This window comes from Morone saxatilis, unplaced genomic scaffold, assembly GCF_004916995.1.
Source record: "Morone saxatilis isolate NCDOM2014 unplaced genomic scaffold, NCSU_SB_2.0 Contig11, whole genome shotgun sequence".
Classification (NCBI taxonomy): domain Eukaryota; kingdom Metazoa; phylum Chordata; class Actinopteri; family Moronidae; genus Morone; species Morone saxatilis.
This window is the reverse complement of record NW_023339663.1, coordinates 27,533,486-27,554,351: the sequence shown is the minus strand read 5'-3', so window position 1 is coordinate 27,554,351 and position 20,866 is coordinate 27,533,486. Positions and strand designations below refer to the sequence as shown.

Here is a 20,866-nt window from a genome sequence, read left to right as displayed (position 1 = left end):
TGGCATCACAGAGCCATTTCCTCTCCTATCAGCCTCCAGTGCTGCAGAGAGGAAAGAGTTGATTTAAATCCTGCATCACCTTCTATTGTCTAGTCCATCACTAACACTTAAGATAGTACCCACATTCCCCCCGTTCCCTCTGCCCTGCCCCACCTTCTGTCTGCTCTCACCACTACCATGTCCTCTTACCCAGCAGTGATGAGCCTGTTTCCAGTGCTCCACACTGATGCAATGAGTCACAAAGACATGTACACACACTGTGGAAATGTGAAATACCCAAAACAAGAAAGGTGGGACAGTAGATACAGTGGAAGTGGACACAAACGCATTAGAGGCACAATTGCGATCATAAAAATCCCATGTACAGTAATGAGTGTGCATGTGTATGAGCGAGAAGTGGACAAAATACCAGAAACACTATATATTGAAGAATTTAAAAGTTATACATGTCCATTGTGCTACTCCTTTGTTTAAGACTTACAGTAGCAATTCAGTTTGTAGCCACTTTATCATTTCCTTTACAATGAATGTTCAAAGTATTAGTCTTTACCAAGAATATGGTCAAATTAAGTCAGTTAGTGTATAGTCCAAAATCACAAATTTGTATTATAGGCCTTTAAACACCTTTAAACACTCTACATGCAAAATTAAATTACCTTAGCATCACAGGAAATTATCAGTATGTGTTTTACTATTACAAGAACTACATCAGCTATTTGTTTGGAATAAATAAAAGCTGCAATTTGCATTTTCTATTGCAATGTATTTGACTCTGCTAACACACCACAATATTGGTGAGGGCAAACACCACAGTATTTTTAAAATTAAAAAGGTACTGCAAGGAAAAAAACAAAGCTGTACCAAAATAAGGTTGGGAAACAAATCGATTTACTCACTGTTGCAATTTTCAGAATTACATGTCACTGTGTTCATTGCGTTTCCAAAAGATACAGACAAAATCCCTCACCAAGTTGTAGCTAAGTTGCTGCTGGAAAGTGTTTAACATCTGTGTCTTACATGTTATTGCTTGTGCTATCTGCATTAGCATCCACAGACTCCTCGTCGCCTGCATAGGTGTCACCATGCCGTCTCACCAGGTGAGTGTTAAGATTTGTCGTGCTACCGTTGTACTTCATTGCCGTCCGACCAATGTTACAAATGACTAGACTTTGTCCAACTTTCCTTCCTTCTTACAGAATCCGAATGTCTTCCAAACTTTTTTTAGATTTTAAGCTGCACTGCAAATCATGTCAGACATGTTTGTTTATGTACCGACCTTGCAAGCTGGGCTAACGTTGTGAGACCCTGATGTTGACCTATTACCTTTCACAAGAGTGGAGACGCTGTAAGCAGCAAAGCTTTAGTCAACTGGTTCATAACTTTAAAATCGGACCATCAACTGGTCAGCCGGGTCTGGTACCAATGTAGTTGCATTAAAACCGATTTCCGACTCCGACCCGCATCTGTCAATCTTTATTGTGACAAAGATTCCCACCCCATACAATCTGAGCAGTTGCGTCCAATTTAAAGTGTTTAAACGGGTTCAAAGCCACATTAAGAAAAGCGGTTAGTCATGGCCATTTGGAAGCCAGCTGTATCTAAGGCCAATGTAAGCATATAACCTGCATGGGGAGCACAAAAGCTGGAGCACAGTGAACATCAGTGTGAGTCATAAGTCCAGATGGGTTTACATTTGGAGAAAAACAGTTTTCTTCAACCACACCAAATGTGTCTGTGTAAGCTATTAAATACACATGGTGAATCTGTACTGTAGCAGGCAGCCATAATTCAAAAGTTTGGGCTGCTTACTGCTCTGCATTGCCAGCTGTTTGAATTGATCCAGATGATCATTGCTTGAGTTAATAATACCTAATAATACACACAGCTTCCTGTTTTAGCCTATTAACTAATTACATACACTTTACACTGCTGCCACTCATTTCCCTAGGTATAGGGTGCCATAAATGTATAAAGTGATTTCCTATACCTTCAAATCAAACTAATATCAGTACAGTATAAAAATAACTTGAAACCAGTATGAAAAGACAACCCATTATTGTAAAGGCATATCCATCTTGTTGCTGTAAGAATCCCCATCTATTCCTTTCTGGGCAGCTGTCAGCTCCTATTTCAGTGTTTGATTGACCCATACAACCTTCCTCCACTTTTTCACCAGTTCCCATCACCAGCCAGCAAGTGTGTCCAGCTTTGGGTCCATAATGAGCTCATAAGGAGTCCTGCTGCAGGTCACATCCATCTACATCTTTAGCTGGAAGATTAGTTGGCCTCACTTGTATGAACAGATTTATTCATAAGTGGCAAGTCCTCATGATTTAAGAGAACGTGCCGTAATTACCACTTTTGAGTGTATTTAGTATTTTCTCTTAGGCAAGAACAAAAAAATCCCAGGCCTGTTGTATGAGTCATGTACAGATAGTGTGTTCTCCACAGCCCACAGTGACTGCACCGGGACTGGAAATAGTCTGTATCAGGGCTCTCAATCTCAACCTGGCTTGGGGGCCACTGCTGTCATCTCATAGAAGGACCACTTTAATGTTCAGCTACATGAAAGCACAATATTCTAAAGATAGTTCCATTACTAACAAAATATTTAACAAAATAAATGCAAACAGCAATTATTATCATTTTATATCACCTGTGTTGCTCATAGCTCAACTACAAATGAAGGTCTGACATCTGCTCACTTCTTACCAACTGTTTAGATGCATTCTTATTATAATTGTATATGAAGGGGTAGTTAAAATTGCACTAGTTGTGGATGGAGGGAGAGGGATGGACCCCAGGACAGAAGTTTGAGACCCTTGGTCTACAGTGTTTGGACTTTTTTGTGAACTTAGTAGTTGGTACCACTCAGCCGTGTAACATCACCTGCTGTATAATACTTCCCTTTCCTCTGGCGTCCTCTTGACAGTTTCCCATCTAACTCATGGACCACTTTGCCTTTGAAATAATTAATATTATATATATATTATATATTATATATTATATTATATATTCAGTAGTCGGGTGTTTCTCTTACTTTGTCTGTCCTTAACATACATGTCCTCACACAAACGAACACAAAAAAGGCTGGACCTGCGTGATATTACCGTCCCAGCATTCTCCACTGCAGCCACATGAGGTTTTTCTTATTGCTTCTACCTCATTCTAAACAGCCCAAGAGCTGTAGTCTTTCTCAATGCCGGCTCATTATGTTCACATCCTTTTATCATTTGCATATAGACAGTCTCCACAAATACCTGTAGTCACAACAGCACGCTCTCCTCAATTTGCTACTATATTGGAGTACGCACGCACACACAGATGCAGTCACACACACATACAAACACAGTACAAGGTAGAGACTGTGATTTGTTTGTGACCTCCAAAACTTTTTCTGTTTTCCCTACTTCTGTCTTATAAAAATGAGTTAGATCACACACAGATACAGCAAAAGAAGTGTCCAAACACACACACACACATACATAATACACACACACTTCTGTGTTCACACAGACCCCGGACAAGGTGAATGGGAATTACCCACAGGACCTTGCCAGAAACCTTCAGGCTGACACCAATGCCCTATGCAGCTTCAATAAGTGTGTGTTTGTGTGGACCTAGGCATGTGTGTATGTGTGTGTGTGAGAGAAAGAGTGTGTGTGATGTACATGTGTGTCCTTTGAAATGGAATAGTGCATTTCAAAATCTGCTACACAAAGCACATTCTAAAACTATGGCTTGTCCATTTAAGCAAACATTCGACTGGGTGCCTACAGGTCAGGAGAGCTTTTTAAAATACATCACCTCTCTCTCTCTCTTTCTCTCTCCCTCTCTCTCTCTCTTTCTCTGGACAATGCCGGGGGAATCTGAAGGTTGACCCGTGTCTGCCCCTCGCTCCCTCCATCCTCCGCTCTGTCCACCACTGGAACAGCAGGGTAGGGTCACCAGCCTTTTCTGTTTCATCCGAACATATTAGCTGTTTGAAAATGATAAATGTGACATTGGGAGAGAATCTGTTTAGGCTTTTATAATCAGTGGAAATGCTCACCAACCCCCATCCCCACCCAAACCTTCCACCAAACTTGTTCCAGGCTTGATGACCTTCCAGCAGGTAAAAAACAAATTAAACACACAATGCTGTCTTTGAGTCTGATCTGCAATCTGAGGTTGTCTCAAGGACAAGAGCTGGCTTCAGGCTGCTGTACACACACACACACACACACACACACACACACACACACCCTGACACACATGCACCCTGATAGAGCCTCTAAACCACACAGTGATACAACAAAACACACAAACATTTTCTGATCTGGCACATCTATGGTTAATGTTTGGTTATGTTTAGTTAATTATAATTACTTGGTTAAGGGCAGGGACCAATCTAAGTCATGCTTGAAAAAAACAGCATTGACTGGTTGACTGAATTTGACACCAGAGACTTGTTCCTATCATGCGTCCCACCAACAGACACTTTATACAACCAACCGACCATCCACCGTCATGTTTTCTAGATTAGCACACATCAAGTTTACATTGTTTTGTCAATTTGCTGGTAGGTCAATCATTTCTTCCTTAATCTTTTAATCTTAATTAGTCTTTAAATTACCTGGCTGCTGGTTTTATGCAGAGGTCCAAGTCAAGGACCAGACCAAGAGCTCTGACAGCAGGTGGGTACCAGTGTTTCTTTGGGTTAAGTTTTAGTCATTGTCTATGTTTTCCTCCCCTGTGTGTATTTATTGGTTTGATCAGCCAGTATATGTGCTGCCCTCATGTCTCACTCTGTTAGCTCTGTTAGTTGAGGTAACATCTTGTTAGCCTTATTTGTCAGTAGAGTTATGTTTTAATTACCTCTTTTAAGGGCACCAGCTCTAATAGGTAAGCTATCCAGGCACCCCATAAACCCAACTTTTGAACCTAAAAACTGTGTTTCTTGATCCATGTCAGACACATAGGAACAACAACCCAATCATCATGATTTTATTTGCCTGTGAAATTGAGTTGTTTTTATGCTATGTTAACAACTTCAAACAACATGGAAGAAAAGCTGATTGTTGCAGTCAACGACTTCCCAATTATCTGCAATATAACTTAATGAAAGTACCGTGCCTGACTGAATAAGAAAAAACAAGGCGTGGTATCACAGCCCAACTGAGACGCAGTAAATCATATTTTAAAAAAAATAAACATGCTTTTGCTTTAGCTTGTGGGAGAAAAGCCCCATTGATGACTTCTGCACCATGTTACTCTGATTTGGTCACATAGGGTTCACCACTCAAAACTTAATTTATTAAGTTATTTGGGCGCTAGGTGCAGCAAGAAGACGCTGTTCGTTCAACAATAATGGCAGCTCCCATAGAGATTAATCAGATGCTGCTAGGAACAGTTATATTAAAACTGGAGAGTATTTCTTGAAAGAAGAGCAAAGAATGGCACCATCTGGCGGGACAGTCTTATTGGATGCATAATATATGGATATATTAGATTAATATTGGAATGTGGGCAAACATGTTATCATTTCTGATAGGAAGTAGACACCTATAAGGTCACAAAAATAACTTGATGGTGATTATACCCACTGCTGGGTAACTAGGGAAATAGTAACATAGGGAATGCTATTTGACCGAATCATGAATCAAGCTATGTACAGGCAAGAGACTTCCTGCCTTTTTGAATCTGTAAGTTTGAAGGAAACATAAGAGGTTTTGTGGTGCTAACATAACAACCCAATCCTGCCTTTGCTTTTGAGAGAGAGCACATTATTGACTTATCTGATAAGCATGATCACAAAATATATTTCAACACTCACTATGATCAGTCTCTCTGTGGATTAGCAAGGAAGTTTGTTGAACACACACTAAACCATTATAGCTGTAATGCCATTACTTAACACATTTGCACTGCAATGTGTTTCTTTGTTTGGTTCATCATGAAACATATCCAACATTAACCCAAAAGCTACAGCTAAACTGTTCCTCTTTCTGATTCATGTTTTTTCTCATGGAGCTATAGGGAAACAGATTTATTGTCATTCATCTCTGTGTTTTTGTGCCATATTATAAACAAAGCTTGTTTAGTATATGTCATTAAAATCTGTTTGACAGATGGATGGAAATGCAGCTTGTGTTGGTGGCTAAAATCTCCATTAGAGGCACCTTGTTAATTCAGCAGGCTAAGCCACATACCACTGCATTGTGGGTACAAATCTGGCCAATGATTTTTGTCTCAAATGCCATGAGAAATGACAGTTCAGAGGCTAAGACTTCTGTTGACTAACTGGTTTTGACAATGCAGATTATGCTGTGGATTACACACAATCATTCCAAAAATCTTATGTGTGACAACCAAAGGAATGCAGGATTGTGCTCACACACATACACACACTCAGCAAGGGTGGCAAAGAGTTGTTTGAAGATAAATAGCATTAAAAGCTGGAAATACACACAGTCTGTTTACCTGTTTGCCGTGTTCACCCGCCGTTGCCAACAAGCCTGTTATTTGTTCTTTTATGTTCCCTGCTCTTATTTCATCTGGAAAACAACACCTCAGATCAAAAAGACAAAAGAACCAACAAGCAGCTTTGAGATATTTACACATGTTGCTGTGTGGGGGTGGGTGTGTGTTTGTAGTGAAACTGTGAAGCCGTGTCTGTACACTGTCATTTAGCATACATGCATATCATTCACACGCACACACATGCAAACAAACCGTGTCTCTGTGTGAGGCAATAACTGGTTTTTTTTGGCCACTTGGGGGCAGCAGAAACATGCTGTTAACACAAGATGTGAACATATTAACACATTTTAAGCTGATATAAGAAATGTGTTAACAGTGCCTATTGACACATTCAACAGAGCAACAATAGTATTCATTTGGAATTTACTCTCCTTGTAGCTCTGTTTTTGGTCTCCACCAACTCCTCAGAAAAATATTTGGTTCCTTAGCTATTAATGCCCCACTATGTTCACCAGATAATCATTAACTTTGTCTGAGACCGACCATCCTTGAACAGAGGTTACAGTTCCCATGCCTTATCATATGATCAATGTCACAAAAAGAAGAGGAATTAAAGGGATTTATTATTTTTCCACCAGAATTATATTCCTGGCCATATGGAGAAGGCTTTAAAACATCAAACATTCAAAACATAAGAGTTAAAGAAAATGTGATTGAATTTGTGTGAAAGCAATATCTTTATTTTAAAAATGGATCACAAGACTACTTGAAGCAGAGTGTGTTCTCAGTATGTGAAAGAGGGTCACTCATGGTGACAACCACACAGACAGCTTTGTCACAGACAGCTGATGAGTGTTTTCAGTGTTCATTTAGTCTGTTGTCCATGAGTCCTTGATGTTCCATGAGGTGTCCCCCACAGCTGCCCACAGTGGGTCCTTAGGGTGTAGCAGTATGGTTTGTGGTAAGTGCTGACTCCTTGTGACACTGGGTTGGTAGTTTTCATTCTGGTCTTACTTGTAAGTTGGGGTAAAATTCTCCACCCCTATGCACCATCTCTCTATCCACCTCTAGGACAGTCCACACCTCTGATCTTTTATGTTGTAAGTCAGTGTTTCCCAAAATTCTTTACTTGTGTCCTCTCACTAATGTCTACTTGTGGCCCTTCTCATAGGTTTCATTTAGTTTAGTTTTATTATAGTATTAACCTACAAGTAATTTGCCTTTCTCAAACTGAATTTGAATCATTTTAACATCCTAAGGAATAAAACTAAGATAATATAGTACATATTCTGAATATATAGTCTGTATGAGTAGCTGGTTTCCTGTATGCGGTTGTCTTTTTTGCATTGAATAAATCCCTTTACTTTATGAAAAAAAATTTCTTTCCTTGTAAGAAACTCAAAAACATCAGAATCAACCCTTAAAACCCTTGTATATTTTTTGTGTAAATGTAGAATATAAATGCCTCCTCCGGTCGTTAAATATCTCTACACATACATGCAAACCATGTAAAATGCCTATATTACCAAGCTATAACTCAGTTTTGTTTCCTGTCATGTTCCTTATATGCAAGGGTATGGGTGAGGGTGGGAAGGAGGGGGGACTCCATGTAATATTAAGCATCACAGTGGGGGTGGCATGATGATTCCTCATGAAAAGCTGCGAAAGAAAGGTGCAAGTGTGTTTCTGTTTTCAGCCCCAACCACCCACCTTCCACCCGCCTCCACCCCAAGCAAAGACAAAGCGTGTAATAATTACAAGGCGGAGACACAATGCGGTGTTGGTTGTGGCGCAGGGAGAGCTGAGCTGTAGCTATCACACTGGCAGATAAATTCAACGCACAATTATTCATCCGGGGACTATGGCATGTAGATTAATGAGTTTGATAACCCGGAGATTTGCACTGAGCTCCAGCCCCAGCATCGTCATCATCCCCGCTTTGCTTTCTATTTCTCTCTGTCTCTAGCTCGCTGCCACTGATAGGGAAGGAACAGAATGGAGAGGTGGTCATCAGAAGGTGGTTGTGTTCACACGGACAGACAGATGGGGAAAGATGAGGGAAGTCCTTCAAAGTGAGGACATTTGGTTGCAACAGGTTTGTATACAGTTAGTACTTAAACACATAACATCTGTCTGTTCTGTTCTGTTCTGATCTGTGCTTTGTAAAAGTTGTTTTATGATCAAGTCTTATTAATTTATTATTTTTGTGTACTCATTCTACCTTGAGCTACTTTGTCTAGTTCTTTTTTTAACTGTCGATTTTCTAAATTCCTTTCAACGACCACTGTAGAGCTGAAAATTCATGAATTTAGGTTGTTGTAACTGTTTATACCTAAAATCACTCAGTACAAATCAGGTCCAAAATTGAGATGAAAGATCAGCAGATGAGAAATGTAGAGAACAATCTTTACAGTTTTGAGCTGTGGTTTATTGCAAAAGTTGTTGAACAGAGATCGCTGTTGCAACAAATGGCAATTACAACATGGTAGTAGAAATTTAAACATAGTATAACAAGTCAGCAAATTCACTGCCAGCCACACAGAAATATCTACATAAAGTTTGCTAACATTAGTCAACATAAGCTCCTGGTCCAACCCCAAGTCAAATACAATTTGTCTGTCAGTGGCCCACTGCCGATGTCAAGTGACGTAGTATAAAGAGCATGTGTAGGTGGTGGGGTGGATGGATGGCTCAAACAAACACAGGACTTTAACCCAGGAGAATGATGTCCCAAAAACAATTTCTTTGAAGCAGCGTATGTTATGTCAGCTATGTAATGTCACTTACAACCTTTTCCTAACCAAGTAGTTTTTGTGCCTAAACCTAACCCAAACTCAAACCATTTCACACTGTTAACCATGCAAGCTTTATTTTGAAAGTTTTCAAAATCCATGAGAGCATTAAATTGGGCATTGGTGTGTCTTTTTAATGAATTAAACTTTTGCAAGAGGAAGAATGTGTTTTTCCTTCTTTAAAAGGTTACTTAGTTTTTTCACATCAGGTCTTGTGGCAGATTTACTGAAGCATGTGACAGTGATCTTTCTTTATCCTCTTTGATGGAATTGTCCTTGTGTAACTGGTGGATGATGGTGCAAACTCTTGTTACTTTTACTGAGGGGCTGGCACCAACACCTGATAAAAAACATTTCTGCTATCACACTGTGTGATTATGGATGCACTGATCCAAGTTTTTCTTTGCCAATACTGATTCCATTGGCTCAAACCAGAATACCTGCTGATGCTGATGACTGATCTGATACCAGCGCTGTCTTTTTCCAAATGTAAAAATGTATACCTCACTGCAAAACCCATGGGCTTCATTTATACGTAAGGTAAAATGAGGCCAGGGATTGCTATGGCACTTAATGACTTAATGAATAACTAAAAATGGAAACACTTTTATAATGACATTGACATAGAAAAAATTTTATGTGGATTGGTCACATCTGGCTGATACCCGATTCATGGATCCACCACAATGGATATGTGCATCCTTATATGTAACAACATTGAAAAATCTGGATGCTACATGAACAGCATCTATGTTTAAGCCAGAATAAGAGAGATATACCACCAACAATCAAGACAGCAAAGAGACATATATGTATGTGTGTGTTCGTCTTTGTTTGTTGTGTGCCTGGCTGTATTTTATTTGTGTGAGTGTGCATTACTTGCTGCTCTGTGCATGTTCAAGTTCAAGTATACTACCATTAGTTTGTATTTGCTTGGATTTAAGTGTACATGTGTGTCTGCTGCTATGTACGGGTGTTTGCACACACACCTGTACATAGCGTGTGTGTCTACAAGTTAATGTGTGTGGGGACTGCAGGGTCATGCTGGTGTTGAAGGGTTTCTGTCCCAGGATGGCCATAATGGATGGAGAGAGAGACTTCCCAGATGGCAGACAGAGGAGGGGACGACCTACACAGCAACCAACAACAAAAACAAGGTAGATACACATGGGGGAGGTGTCTGTGTGTGTCTGTGTGTGTATCTGTGTGGAGTGGGCTACCAGCTTAAGAAGCCACCAGTAGCTCTTTGTCTGATAGATAAACTCTTTGTCTGTTTGCTGTAAGTACTGCTCATTTTGATTTGTTGCGTTGTTTTTCCTAATGACAGCCTGCCAGAACCTCCTGTAATTCAAAAAGTGAGAACCATTCAAAAACAAAAATTCACAGTAGAAACAAACTGAACCATGGTTCAATTTGATCCGAACTGAGAGGTTTCATGCCTGTAATTCTGGTTCGGATCAAACGGAAAAGTCTGAAAAGTCCGGACCAAACAAGGTAAGTATGAAAGGGCCCAATAATGTCGATCATAGAGATAAGGAAGTGAATGTTAGAACGACTGGGAATCTTTCCCTCCTGAGAGCCCTTTAGAGAGACCCAAGTGCCCCTCCAGTGTGACCTTGAACCCTGAATGACTGTTTCTCAAACTCCTCATTGCTTCCAATCTGACAACCTAAAAAGAATTCTGATCCACTACGCACTTTTCATGCCTTTGTATGAGAACAAACCCTTTGTCACAGAAATAGTTTATAAATCTGTTTCAGTGCAAAAACACACACTAGTGAGCAAAACATGCAGTGGAGAAATAAAGATAATTTTTAAAAGGGTAGGTCAAGTTTAAAACTACCCTGGTGCTAATGGATTAGAAGGATTCTTTCTTTCTGACAACTGCATTTATGCCGGAGAGACGCGGGCAAACACACATGAATCAGTATGCATGTACACACACATATGCAGCCACACTCAAACACACACCTCCTGTCAAACACACACACCATTTAAAGCAGTAAAGTGCAGTCTCATCGGAGTGGCAGGCAGACATCCTGAATAAAATGGAGTGGCATTAATATTAATACCAGTAAAGTGCCTTTATAATCAGACAGTGGCCTGTCAGCTGGCCAAGTGGGGCTGCTAGCATGTCACACACACATACAATGAAGAGTTGCTGACTGAGAGACGCACGCATATAACCACACATACAACATGCAAACAAATACACACACAACGTACCTTCTGTTCACTGTATATTGTATAGACAGCCACGTGAATGTATGCACACAGGTAGATTTTCATGTTAACACACACAAACAATGCCATACCATCAGGGGCCCAATGGATCACTGGTCATTGATGGATTTCTGGAATGTGATGGATGTGAGACAGACATTCTAAAACATATCAGGTAAATCAGGGAACAATATGAGATTTTATAATTTACTCATTTTATAAGGTTTTACTAGATCGTTTTCCTACCTTTTGGCCTTCACTCCTCACACCTTCCACTGTGGTCTTTCAAGACTATTCAAAAATAATTTTACCCAGAGTTCTACTATAGTTGCACAAGAGTGGATAATCTAATGCAAGCCAGTGAGACTGGTGTGAATAAGAATGAAATCTAATTTTCCAAACAAAAAAGTGAACTCCTACACACTGTCAGCACAAGATGTAACAAACAGTACAATAAGCAGCATCTTAATGCAATTGCTACAGGCTACATTAACCAAACACAAAAGGTGTCAAATTACAGGAACACATGAGACAATTAGACACTCAAAAAATTACTCCAAATGCATAAATAAGTCAAAACACAGTCATGAAAACACCAAATAGCACATCTGCAAATACAGTTTAAACAAGATATTAAAAGAAATACAGGAAAGGTACACAAAACATACAATAAATATAGACATTTAATAGCAAAAAATAAAATAAAAAGGGAGGGTGTGTGTTAGCACTCTGTCTAGGTACCATAATGTCTAATAATAATAAAGTTTGTCAGGATTTTTATACTGCTTCCCTGTTGATGTGGTTGTTGAAACCTACTGAATACCACATAGTAAAAATGTTATTAGTCAGGTTGTAACAAAAATGAACAAACTTCGTAGGAGTCAAATGTTGGGGTCATGAAAAAGGTCTAACATGAAATGTAAAACTTTAGAAAACCTGAGTAAATTCACACCGTGGCCACAGTGGGCCCTCTGACACCAGTTAGCATGGACACAGAAACCACACACACATTCCGCCTTTTCTTGAAATCTGTGAACTGATATGCCTGAATCATTGCATATTCACTATGCACATACCTCCCACAGTAGGGAACAGGCCTGGCTCTGAGGTTGTAAATAAAACGCTGGCTGATGTCTCCAAAGAAGCTCCAAAGGGAGACAGAGAGCTCCAGAGCTGGTCGTGTCCATAAAACAGTGAAATACTGTAAGAGGTGATGGCAGCAGCTATGAAACAGGACGCTCTGAGCATTTCCAGATGGACCTCACCACCACTAGGCTAGAACACCCACCACACAGAAAGCAGGAGAAGGGGGGGCTTCTCAGGTATTCACTCCCTCTGGAAGACATTTTGTCTTATCTGTGAAATTAGTGCTATTGCCCCAGCAACATTTTGAGGCCAAAAGATAAAACAGTAGAAATGAATTTGAAGCAAGTTGTTTGCAAAAAGTCAGTGTGAACACGTAACAGACCAGAACTAAAGGCAACAGTTTAGAATTTTTTCTCTTGGTCTGGACCAAATGAACCAAACTAAGGGTGTGAAAGTGCCCTTTATGACTAACCTTTCCGAACCTTAACTACAGAGGTGGCCATGCTACCAGCATGGCTCTAGGGATGGAACTGTCTGTCTGTTGGTTGGATGGATTGCTATGAAATGTTGTACAGACGTTCATGGTCCCCAGAGGACACTCTTGTATTGACATCAGTGATCTTCTGACCGTTCATCTTGCAGCACCATGAGGTTGACTTTTAAGTTCTTTATTGAAATATATTGACAACTACTGGATAGATTGCTGATACATTCGGTGCAGACATTTGTGGTCCTCAATAATAACTAATAATAATAACTTGGATCTGTCACTTTAATCTTTGATCTGTTAGTCATTCTGGCCAATACTTGGATTTATGCATTCCCATCAGCCCCTCTGTACTTTGTGTTTAGTGTTTATTAGCAAATGTTAGCATTGTAACACGCTAAACCAACAAGGTGAACATGGTAAACATTATGCCTGCTAAACATTAACATGCTAGTTTTATCATAACCATGTTAGCATGCTGATGTAAGGCTTTGGTTCAAGTACAGCCTCATAGAGCCACTAGCATGGCTGTAGACTGTAAGTCTTGTTTGTCTTAATGATCATCAAGGCATTGAAAGATCCCTGTTTTGTTGTTGGGTGTGTCACCATGACACATGAGTAAAAAGGTGTTTGTCTAAAAAGGTTTGTCTGGTTATCATCTTTGGATTATGAAAATTCTACAACCTCAAAAATGCAGTAATTTTCCTGACATATTGACATTTTGTAAATTAAGTGCAGGATGTCTCTGGTTTATCTTTTTTCCTTTCTTGGGCCACTTTTGATAGGTACTGACCACTGCAGACCGGGAACACCCCACAAGAGCTGCAATTTTGGAGATGCTCTGACCCAGTTGTCTAGCCTTTACAATTTGGCCCTTGTCAAAGTTGATCAGATCTTTACGCTGCCCATTTTTCCTGCTTGTAACACATTCTTTTGAGGACAAAATGTTCACTTGCTGCCTGTATCCCACCCGCTGACAGGTGTCATGATAGCGTGATAATCAGTGTTATTCACTTCACCTGTCAGTGGTCATAATGTTATGGCTGATCAGTTTATGTATATATATATAAGATGTATATAGATACAAGCAAATAGGTTTTTATATTCCATCTAAAAAGACAATGCCACTGACATTGACATATTGACATACTGACATATGAACATTATGAAATTCATTCCATATCCTATTATTTATTTCAGCCTGACAAAAAAATAACATTTGCATAGTACAACTACATAATCATGTTTAACCTCTTAATCCATAACCTAACCTCAAAGACAATGTTTTGCCCAGAACATTATTTATGTTTCAGAGTTTATGCTCACTTAAAAAAGGTCATGACATTGTATTTGAATATAATTTTTTTGTTTGTTTTACTAAAAAAAATATTTTACAACTGTTTCCTTCACCTTGGCATTTAAAGGGAGGAAGGAGGTTTAAACTTTTAATAATGGTATCACAATACTCTTCAATACAGTGTATTTGTACACTGAAAATAAGAGCACTTTCTGATGTTGATGTTGATGATTATCAATAATATTTACCATGTACAATGAGCTACAATGTTTTGTAGTGTGTGTTAATGACCACAGGAGGAAGCTCTCAGAACACAAGGACAAATGTGTTCTGACTGAAAGCAGTTCTTGGAAGATCAGGCAATCAATTTAGCAGATGTAAAACAAGATCAATTATGATGGAGTTGCAGGTTTACTCCCATAAACATCCCCCCTGCAGCCTGTGTGCCTTCTGGGTTTATTTGTTTAATGAATTATCTGCCTCTGTGTTCATGTGTGTGCAAAATACCTTTGCATAAATACCATTATGCAAGAATCACGTCTGGTTGACACATAATTCAATTTTGATTAAAAACTGTTGTGCAACTGTGCTTCATCAAAAGTCAAAAGCACAGTCATATTTCATTTTTAGCAACATGTCTCATAAATTGCTCATTAATTCAGTATTTTAAAATCAAGTGAAAGCAGAGGCAAAGCAGAGTTGGCACTCTTGGCTTAGGGTGTTGTATGCATTTTCATTTTCAAATCCTTTTGACAACAAATTATAAAGTAGGTGACAGTAGCCATTATCTAAGTTAGTATATGTAAGTGGAAGTTGACATAAATCATACAACAGAAAAGTCAAATGAAGACACAAAATTCACTTTTGCAGCAAGATGTGCAACTGCAATTGAAATTGTCATCTATACAGAATTATGGAATACAGTCGTGTGACGGGTTAACCACAAGATGGCGCTATTCCATTGGATGTAAATACATACTGTGCTGCTATAAGCTCTGTGGAGGTAGTATTTGGCTTATAAGGAGAAAAAGCATGGAGTAAATAAACATAACAAATTGTGTTTTGATGGAAGGAGCAAAAGTATAACAATAACGTTTCAAAAATTAAATAATTGCACTTTACATGTTTTTGAAAGACACAGGGAACAAAAGCTGGAAAGATGAGAATACTTTTAATTATGTTGCCATGTTATTTCATACATGTTCTCACTCAAACAGTTGGTCCCAGTTCTCAAAATTGAGGACAACTCAGAAAATGGCTGCCATTCCTGCAGACACTGTGCGTGGGTGTGTGTGCATACGCATTGTCTGACATAGTGGTGCTCACTTTGACAGTTTGCAGTCAGAAACAAACCTGAAAGAGCTCCGTCGTTCCTTTCAGATGTGACAGAAAGTGTACTATAAAAAACAACAACCACTTAGAAAGCATATGCAGTAACACCAAAACATACATAAACAGATTATTAAATGTCTTAATAAACACACTCAGACTTTTTACAAAAGGTACGTTTATGAAGAAATGTTACAGTACATTAAAACACGTCAGTCAGTAAACACCAAATAAGAAGGCATTGTTGTGTCTGTTTGTTTTTTTCAAGTGTACCAGATTGTCTCCCTTTAGTGGTGACAACACTTAATTGCCCCACTAGAACAAAAGAAAATGAATTAACAGTGTTGATATGACAACACTGTTGTGTGCTTTGATTCACAAACACTTCAGTCTCCTCCTTTCTCTGCAAATGTCAAGCAGCACTGAGTCAAGGACAAATACTGACTGGATATAAATTATAAATGCCTGAGTAAGTATTAAGACCTGAAATCTTTTTACACAGTAGAACAAAAAGGACAATGGAGAAACATTACATGACAACAAGAATGAAATAATGTTGAAAGACATATTTCACTTTGGCAAATGTCAATATGACTTGAATGCTTAACACAAAAGCACTGAATATCATGCATTAAGTACCTAAAGGGGGGGGTCTTGGTGCAAGTCTGCAAATTCATTTCATGCCATTACCTACTGTGTCTGCATGAGTGCATGCACGTATACTGTACATTGGTTTTCACACTGTGGTCCCTTTTAAAACATGATTAATCACACATTTCATATCATAAATTACAATATAACAAAAGCAAGCACAGAAAACATTATTTTGAGAAGACATTTTAGTGTAGTATGAAATATCACAAGAAACAACAAAAAGATATTTAAGTTATGGCATTTTCTTGAGTTAAGCTTTAACACCATCTGATACCTTGCCATTCATGAGAAAATTAAATCATTAAAATAAGTGCTAATGACTTAGATGAGAGAAAAGACATGCCTTCATCTCTCCCAAAAATATAAAACGTTTCTAGAGGAGAAAAAGTCCAGCGTTGCCTTGCCCCCTTCATTTAAAAGTCAGGTTATAACTTACATCACTGGATAATCACAGGTCACAGTATGAGGACATCAGTTATTCATCAGTTGTCACCTGACCAAGTAAGTCTTTTCAGAGTCATTCTTCCTGATCAAAAGGTCATATCTTTCATCATTCACCTTTCATCGCCTTTTCTCTTTTCTGTCGCTGCGTCCAATCACCTTGCGTATCCAGGAGCTGAAGGCAGAGACTTTGGTGTATACCCCAGGGGACTGCTGCGTCCGGCATGCATGGCCCCAGGACGTGACCCCGTAAACCACCCAACCCCCTCCCGGACGCTCACACACCAAGGGACCTCCACTGTCGCCACGGCAACTGTCCACACGCCTCTCCGACTGGATGCTGCCAGCACAGAGCATGCGGCTTGTGAAGGCACCATGGAAATGCTCCTGGCAGTGACGACGGGGAAGTAAAGAGAGCGGCGCCTGCTGTAGGGTCTTGGAGTATGAGCGGCCTGAGAAAGAGAGAGAGCGTTTAGAGTTTAGAGTGATAGGTCTGGAAGAGTGTGTGTGAGCATCTATGAGTTTATTATTGTTGTTATAAGTTGACCACCAGTGTAATTGCAGATTTTAAAAAAACTGAATTTTACTCTGAAACTACAAAACCATTTTTTTCTGCAGCCTTCCAGAAATTCTGTAATTTGTTTTAAAGCAATTCTAATAACATGACCTATTGATCCTCTAGTGCCACCAGCAGGCTGACATTTTTGGTTCAGAGAGAAATTTCTGGATTGCCTTGACATTTGGTCTATAGCTCATTCATGATGCCTATGGATCAATTGTAAAAACTGTGATCCTATGACCTTTCATCTAGTGCGATAAAAAATAAAAATTCTGTTTATTCAAACACTTATGAATAAACATATTATGTTTATACAGTTTATGACAAAATACCTACAAAACTAATGGCATTCCCATCAGTGTCAGCTGTAACTTTGTGTTTAGTGCTAATTAGCAAATGGTTGCACACTGACACACTAAACTAAGGTGGTAATGATCATCCCTGCTAAAAAATAAACATGCTAGCATAATTAGATTATCACTGTGAGCATGTTAGTATGCTGACTTTAGCATTTAGCTCAAAGCAGCCCTCTTAAGTCCAGCCTCACAGAATATGGCTGCGGACCCTTGTTTGTGCGTGCGTGACTGTGACTGGCTTTCTGTAATCTGTTTTCATTTTTACACTATTTTGACAAATTTGACATTAGTGGATGTGAAAGCACACAGCGTTCACCTGTGCATGACTCTCCTTGATTCAATGTCATTTATCACATTCTTAACAAGGGATATTTGACTTTTTTCAAGCATTACAGGGATCTAACTTAGAGGTTAATCAATTTCAACGTTTATGGAACAGTCTGACAGAACTTTCATTCCATGAAGGTTCCCATTACATATGCAGCCAATGCTTTACTTTTGGCCTGGGGAGGTTGTAGAAATGGCCTTCCTCTGATACACAACTACCAGCAAGGAGATTCATCTTGTGGCCAAAATGTGTTCAGAGGTTCAAACTATCTCCACGTATTATTCCCCCTTCTACTGGACCGGTAACTTGGGTGGTATGTATGTGCAAATTTGGTTGCGTGTGTGTGTGTGTGTGTTTGTGGCTGATAGCCAAATGCAAACAGCTATACAAAGCAGACATCTCGCCTTAACAGCCTTTCCCAACATCACACACTCTAAATAGCCTGTGTTGTCATCACACGTAAGTAAACTAACACTGTCTCCCACACACAGACACACACACACACACACACACAGGAATTCAATTCAATTCTGTATTGTTAAAATTTTGCTGATTTATGAATAAAGACAATTGTAGACACAGCTTCTATATTGTAATCGCCTGTCATTTATGACAGATTGTGATTATTAAACACTTGACACAAATTCATTAAACACTGCCAGCATGCAACCACAGCTAAAGTTAAAAGAAGCTGTGAAAAGATTAATGTGAAGTTGACAGTTTTCTCCATCAACACATTCAAACTGACTCGAGGGCACAAGGAAGATTTTGGTTGTATTTGTTTTCACTGTTTGTTCCAAATAACTAAATATTAAAAAATATCAGGTAACAATGTAATTGGTGTTGATACTCAAGTAATACTCAGGAGACAAAGAGAAAATATACAGGTTGTCTGTTTCTTGAAGCTCACAAGTTGAATTTAGAAAACCTTTACTGCTCATAAAGTTTGTTACATGTACATTTCACTAATTGGGGCAATAGATATTAATGCTAGAATAAATATATTTTCAGTACTTTTAGTAGAGCACTGGTTATTCAGACAGGAAAATTAAAGAGTCTGACGCAAAGGATAACTATTCTCAATTAGGCTGAGTAATTGGACACAGGAGCTCTGATAAATCAAATGATGTATTTTTGCTCCCACAGGATTTACCTTTTACAGGTGGTGATTATGGTACAGGGTATGGTTACAGGCAAAAGCCCACATTAGTCTTTTTTTTCTTCAGAAGCTGGAAGACAACTCACGAGACAAAATTTCCAATGAGAGTTTGAAAGTTTTGAGCCACAACTGAGTTCAGATTGAAAAAATGGCATCACTCACAGCTGGCCGGGGAGCAAATCCATACTAGGATGCTTTTCAGCAGAACTGACTCACTGCAAGTAATTTCAACCTGGTGCTCAAAGTAGCAGACAGGGCAGCTTCACCAGTGTCTGTGCTGAATGACTGCTGAATGATTTATCAAGTTGCAAGTGGCAGTTCTGTGGGGCATTGCACCTGAGCAGAATGCAAAAGGGATAGGAGTCTTCCAGGTTCATAGAGGACTACCGCTGCAGCCATCTGGGACATTTGGAGTGTCACTGCAAGGTTTGACAGGGGACAGACTGGCACATTTGTTACTTTTGTCTAAACCACTTTAAACTCTGGATAAACAGCATTTTCATATTTAAAAAACATACCTTAGAGGCTTTACTTTTTTAAATGAAGCTGCACTTTATTAATGCACAATTTTATAATGCATTCAAACATTTGTGTTTTCATTCAACAACACAATTACTCCCTAATTATAAGTTGAGGAATATCAATATTTATAAGATAACATTGAGATAATTTAAGGCAACTGTAAATGTAATTTTTATTTTATGTAAACTTAAAACATTTAAAAACATCACTAAAATATTTTTGTGTAATCTGTTACAAAATAATTTTTGAATTCTGTGAACTTATTAGGGTTTACAGTGTACTGATCTTGCCCGATTGTCCTAAGAATCAAAACAACATCTAATGTTAGCCACCAGCTGAACATCAACTGTACTTGTAAATTTAACTTTACATGCATCTGCACTTCTCCATCAATGACGAATTCAAACACTCTTGAAGTCGATGCCTCATGCATAATGAGGCAACACATCTACCATTATAAGCAGCCTCACTTCTTTTGCTAATGTTTTAACTCACTACGGTGATAAGTTATATGTTCAAAGTGTTTTAAATCCAGTGTGAGTATTCACAGAGCAGCAAAACCCAGAGGGCTTATCATGTGGCTCTCCTCATTAAAAAATACATTTCATCTTGCTTATGCAATAGCTATTAACATGGAAAAGCAACATGAAGCCACTAAAACAACTCTCAGTCATCAGACAATTATCCACATTTTCATTCAGTTAAAATGCATCTCTGTGTGCATTAAAAGCAAGACAAGGAGTGTAGCTTCCTTTTTTGATCTTTTTTCTTTCTTTCTTTTTTTTGGTCAAAGAATTTAAAAACCTTTCATTTTGAAACACAGGACCAATTTAATTGTACCACTCAAGTGCTCACCCTGTGAATTTATTCCAAAGTGTATAGAAAGGTGGTCTTACTAGATAATTTACATCCTGGTTCCACTGAGTTCAGCAAATGAAACATCAAGTATAAAAAGTAGAAGACATGGAAAAAATATAGTTTATAATTTTATGCTCATAGAGAATGACTTTACAAAGGCATTTTAAACTTAACTTTACCAAAGGTTTGGCTGTGTGGTAGCTGTTTCGGGATTTAAGGGTGTGACTAAAATGTTTGCATTGGTCCCAGAGGTAACACTAAAGTGGTAAATGGTAAATACACCTGTACTTGTATAGCGCCTTTTTTAGTCTTC

General features: G+C 38.8%; 1 protein-coding gene across 1 annotated transcript; it reads right to left on the bottom strand.

Moving 5' to 3' along the window:
* Positions 1-15,544: 15,544 nt before the first annotated feature.
* Positions 15,545-17,226, bottom strand: LOC118320830 (neurotrypsin-like; the record flags this gene model as incomplete). Its single annotated transcript, XM_035651945.1, is given in 1 exon segment — positions 15,545-17,226. A coding segment is annotated over 1 exon segment (335 nt), but the record flags the coding sequence as incomplete, so codon positions are not given.
* Positions 17,227-20,866: the final 3,640 nt, after the last annotated feature.